The sequence below is a fragment of the Nanorana parkeri genome, unplaced genomic scaffold, assembly GCF_000935625.1.
Source record: "Nanorana parkeri isolate BGI_ZX_2015 unplaced genomic scaffold, ASM93562v1 scaffold1390, whole genome shotgun sequence".
NCBI classification, from domain to species: domain Eukaryota; kingdom Metazoa; phylum Chordata; class Amphibia; order Anura; family Dicroglossidae; genus Nanorana; species Nanorana parkeri.
In genome coordinates this window covers 365,826-371,593 of record NW_017307658.1, presented here as the reverse complement: position 1 = coordinate 371,593, position 5,768 = coordinate 365,826, and the positions used below count along the sequence as shown (strand labels likewise).

The following is a 5,768-nucleotide window of genomic DNA, read 5'->3' as shown; positions in this document are numbered from 1 at the left end:
GCCGGGAGTGTCGGATGAAGCGACACTCGCGGAACAGAGTTGGGGGCCGCTGGATACGGAGCTATCCAGCGGCCAGCAACTGTGCTGGGCCAGCCCAAACCCTGAGGCCCCGGTGCTCCCGCACCGGCCGCACAGGCGGAAGTTCCACCACTGAGTCTGAGAGCGAAACCTTCGTAGCCTGTCTGATGTAAGAGCAGTAAACAAGGATTAGCCGGGGTGTGTACAATCATTGTAGATGTAAGAGGCAATTCAAACACATTTCCTTAAAATCTGAAAGCGGAGAACCAATGATCGAACTACTCATCACAAATCCCTTCTATCTCCCCCCCATACAGCTGGAATACCGGACAGGACAATGATACATTAAAATAATTACAATTGCTTAAGTTCGGTCCAAACCTGAGCTCATCCCTACTCCTGATATATTCTGGTGATGAGAGATTAGAAAGGACTCTGTGTAGAAACTTTGGAGTTAGTCCAGTTTTTAGGTGAGCGCCAGTGATACATTTATGCTTTAGCCAATCAGGGCTCACAAGGCACAGTGCCTTGTGCTGGGTGTTTGTGTATTCGACTCGAACATCGAGCCCATCCCTACTCCTGATATATTCTGCTGATGAGAGATTAGAAAGGACTCTGTGTAGAAACTTTGGTATTAGTGCAGTTTTGCGCTGAGCGCTGTTGGTACATTTATAATATAATGGAGGCCGTCATTCATTGTAGAGTCACAGAAAGCCACCATATCAGAAGTGTTACATTTAAATGACGATCTCTATATAAGAAATCCCAGTAGGGAGCTCTATTTTCCATCTTATAACTAATGAAATGATAATCAGTTAACAAGATGTGGTAATGTTATTGATGGCAAATAGGCTGATCACTTTGCAAGGGAATTTTCCCACAGCTTAGTGAATGAGGTGACGCTCTATGGACTTCCATCATCCAATCAGGTGCCAATAAAAATACTGTTTTCCTTGATTGGGTATTATCTGCAAAGTGAATTTTCACCGCAATCACTAAGTTAAGTGCAAACTCCCTTGTAAAGTGAACAGCCTATGTAATATGAGGACCTACCTAATCTAACCAATCAATTTCTATCCAATCAGACAGGCTCTTGTATTGCATAGTTTTTGTTAGAGCGAAAGGAGATTGTACAATGGGATTGTAACGTGTGTGGTGAGTATAGCAGGAACTCAGACAGAAGAAAGACATTTTTTTTGAGATTACATAGAGGAATGCGAGAACATCTGTCAGCATTTTATTGTAATCTGTTTCCCTGTGGTCCCTCACTTCCTGTCTGGTAAAAAGCTTCAAGGAAGTGAGGGGAAATCTCTCTAACGGACCCCGGATAGCAGCAAAACATGACAGGGGTTCTGACCTTTTCCCATTCTATAAGTTCTGGGTATAGATGGAGTTTTAGTGATTAATATTAGTATTAGTTATTATATAACGACATCACAGAATGACATCAGCAATTCATTACATTACAGAATGTTCCAGCAAATTACTGACAACGTTGCAGCTTACAGTCTATTTCCTGATGAAGACGTCTTTAGAACAATGGAAGAACATTATATGTATAATCATGGAGTGTGTTTTGTGTTTCTTTCTTCAGCCATCAATATCGCCAGAAGCGGGGAAGCCACGCAGAGTTCTACTTTAATTTATTTAGCTATAAGTAGTGTTGCTAGCAATGCCATTGATGGCGGAAAAGATCAGAAATGGTCTCATGGTTCCTGTAGCCACACAAATTATGACTGGGAACCCTGGTGGAGACTGGACCTGAAACAGAAACAGAGCGTGTATGTTATTAAAGTCTATGGCAGGTCGGACAGCTTTTTATGGCGCTTGCAGGATCTCGAGGTGCGAATTGGTGATTCTCCAGACAATAACAACCCGCTGTGAGTACATCAGGGCCAGGGCACTGTAAGGGCCGGTGTTAGTGAGCTTTGCGCTTGTGTTAATGGCATCAGCTTGAAATGCTTCTCAGATGATTCAGAATTCATTGACAGGTGCATTTGATCTGCAGTTGACCTGCTTCTGACCTGTATTTGACCTGTATTCCATTTAATTGCCTCATCTGCTGTGAATAGAAGATTATCAACATAGGCATTAAAAGTGATAGGCCCTCAGTGCCACCTTGTACCCAAAATGGGAAACAACAATACATGTCTGGATTTTACCCACAGGGCAAGCTTTTGATAACAAAGACGTTGTTAAATATAAAATTAGACTGGGGTACCCGGGGCCAACCAGACAAAGTGAGAGTGAGAGCCCACCTTTAAGCACGCATGCACTATGGTGAATAGGGATGAGTTTTGGGGTCAACCATGAGCTAAACCCTGAACCCAGGCTGTTGGCAGTTTGAAGAATGGGTGAAGTTTGCCCAGCTTGTCCACCTACCAAACCTCTCTCTTTGTCCTAGCAACCAATGACGCTGTGTGACCCGTCCAATGTCATTGGTTGACTGGTGGCTGAGCCACATGGCATCAGTGGTTGCTGGGATGCAGGCGGGTGAACTATGACATACTATGATGCTGTGGAGCTGCCAACATCTTAGCAACCAATGATGCTAGTTGCTAAAACACAGGCAGAACCATAGCAACATTGGTTTGTTAGGCTAGGCCTGTCTGCATTTAAGCAACTAATACAGAGCAGTTACTAGCAACCAATTATGATAGTACACTGACTGTCCTGGCTTTGGTTTGCTTTTGCCATGTTAAAACAGGTATGGATTAACAGCGATATTAGTAAGTTTCTCCGAAGTCACTCCGCTCATCTCTGTTGCCTTGTTATTATACTTTTTTGTGCTTTATTAAGCCGCATAGCAGTGTATGTTTTCTATGGGCCCATTTTGTGAATCTCCCCCCAAGTGAACGGGTTCCATTTTCTGTATCATTGTGTTGGACTTTTCTTGTCCTTGGTAGGTGCGGCATGATCACCAACTATACTAATCCCATCACAACTTTCTGCTGTAATGGATTGGCGGGTCGATACGTCAGCGCGGTGATCCCGGGGCGCAGTGAACGTTTGACCCTGTGCGAGATAGAAGTCTACAATGGCACCATGACTGAGAATGATGTCTGCTGGTAAACCTCAGAAGTACAGGGCAGAAGGAATGCTGACGTTAATAAAATGTCTTATCTATAGGGAACATATACCCCAGATCTCCGAAACTATGTCATGTCTGTGTTTTCCTAGTTGTCTGGAAGAGGATGTATTCCACTGCACACCTTGTAGTTGTAGTTTGTCAAATAATGAATCTAAACAAAATAAAACTGTGTACTGCTGTGTTCATGTCTAAGGGGTCTATTTATAAACAATTCACAGAGTTATTCACCCTGCGAATCTCTGTGAACATTCATTCTGTGCGAATAGAGAAGAAAACAAATGTTTTAAGTATATTTTTTATTAACTTTTCAGGTTGAATGTAATGTAATACAATACCACATAATGGTCACTAGGGGGAGACTAGGAGCATAGGAAATAAGTATCATTCATATTCCATAACTCCTACTGTAATGTAGTTACCTTCCAAAAAGGTGGTTATATATATATATATATAAATATATAAAGTTTTGTCTCTCAATTCATAATTTAATTCCAATAACTGATATGCTGGCTATCAGATTGTGGATGTCATGGACGGGGGTACCATGAGTCCAAAGAGCATTGTTGGAAACCGACAAGCACGCTGGCAAATTATCACAAGAACACCACATTCCCTAAAACATGACCAGCAAGCTTGCCAATCATTGCAAGAACTCCAAAGGACACAAACCCAGACACAAGTAGCAGCCAATATACAACACAGGCTTTTGACAAACACGCACACTGCTCTCACTGGCAGTTATAGATTAGGTAAACCTGGCAATATCATGTATAGAGTTACTCAAGCAATCCGAGGAAATGTATGATCAATGACATCCCGCTGCTTCATATGTGATCTAACAGTGACAGTGTAACATGGCGAAGTATTTGGTATATTTCTTGGTTTGCAAGCAGTTTATAAAATGTCCATCCTCCAGATATACTTGCTGTTATTGTAGTGGTGTATCCTCCTGTACATCCTCCATGGATATATGCAAAGAGTCTACTTACAATTTGCAGCTCAAAAGAAAAGAAAAACATGATGTGGTTCACCAATCCACAGGCAGTGAAGGACAAAGTCACTGGCATAGCATGATTACTAATGGGGTCCCAATGGTGGATCGGTAGTAAGATTTGACTGACTGGTTTCAGCAGTCTCTCCTGGTTTCCTCAGAGATTCATCCTTGCCAAGGTATTGCTCATTCATATACATAATTAAACCTTGTGAAAATGGCCTAGTCGCAATGATCGCAAGCATGCTGTGTACCACCCAGGCCTGGTTGATCATCGCACACATTACATAACAGGGAACCTCTAATGAAAGGTTTGGATGTCATACAGATTGTCATATAAATGTTTTTTGACCTTCCTAATGATTTTCTCTATGTAGAAAGCACCACGAGCGCAAATCAGTATATAGATAACCCCGCGTGTGTCACAACTGATATTCACAAAACATCTTACACTTTTCCTTGTTGAGAAAGTTATTTTATTGCCCTCAATCATGTATTTACAATACTCACAGCTGACACATTTTCTCTCTCCCAGGGCCCTATGATCCAAGGAGCTATGTACCATTATCATTGTATGTATGTATCATTAAAAGATACCAATATTTGTCACAAATGTCCCATATCTGATTAGATATACTTGTATATCTCACATTTAATCAACTATGTTTGTTACTTCTCCTTTCTTTCTTCCCATACAGAAGGTCATCTTGTGTCATATCCTTTGCTCTATGGTATGCTCTGCTGAGCCATTGATTGCTGTATCCTCTGTTCAAAAAATTCCTTTTCAACACATCTGCATCACTTTCAAAGTCATGATTGCGAGTGCAGTTCCTCCCAGCTACGGGGTATTGTCTGCCAGGAAAGTCTTGGAGTGGAAACTTTTCACATACAATAAAGTGTTAGTAGCAGTCGGCTTATAAAGCTTTGTAATGATTGAGCTATCTGGTCCTAATCCTATTGAGAGATCCAAAAAACTGACCAAGTTAGGTCTGCACTCGGAAGTGGACTTAAGGTTGAAATGGTTTTGTCTCATAGTGTGAATGAACTCCTCTAGTTCACCTCTAGTCCCTGTCCATTGGACGAATATATCATCTATGTATCTGTACCAACACAACATTTTGGGCAGGCACATCAACAGAGAATCATTTTCCAAAAGCTGATTTTCCCATTCACCAAGGAACACATTTGCATATGCCGGTGCTCATTCCGTGCCCATGGCTATGTCTTCTGCTTGACATTAACATGTATCATCAAAAACAAATTTACTGTGTCCCAAAAGAAACCACAACAATTGATCGACAAAAATCAGTGTGTGCTCACATTCCCCTTGTTCTCTATTAAGAAATGTTTCATATAACCTCCACCCCTTTGGAATGAGGAATGGAGGAATATAATGCTTCCACATCCACTGTGGTCAGTATGGTTCCCTTAGGAATTACAATGTTGTCTTTCTAGCAAGTGTTACTGCCGCTGGAGGCTCCATTACAGAGATTCCTTTAGTTCCTATTTGATAACAAGGTTGTCCCGAGGACATAAAGTGAGGGGGCATTGCACAGGAACACAGACAAAATGCTTTTTTGAAGTTAAAGTGGACCTTCCACTTCAGTGCCGTGATCTGTGTATTCGTGTATTCACCTCTCAAAAATACTGCATAAAAATATCTGTGGG

The 5,768-nt window shown here is 41.6% G+C and overlaps 1 protein-coding gene across 1 annotated transcript in view; it reads left to right on the top strand.

The window, feature by feature from the left end:
- LOC108798053 overlaps positions 1 to 3,090 on the top strand; it is a gene marked incomplete at its 5' end in the record, with an annotated part of 24,709 nt that extends 21,619 nt beyond the window's left edge. Inside the window, 2 exons of the mRNA XM_018569762.1 lie at positions 1,613 to 1,898; positions 2,925 to 3,090. Of these exons, the coding sequence (XP_018425264.1) occupies positions 1,613 to 1,898; positions 2,925 to 3,090 (452 nt within the window). The remainder of the gene's footprint in view (positions 1 to 1,612; positions 1,899 to 2,924) is intronic.
- Between the last annotated feature and the right edge of the window lie 2,678 nt (positions 3,091 to 5,768).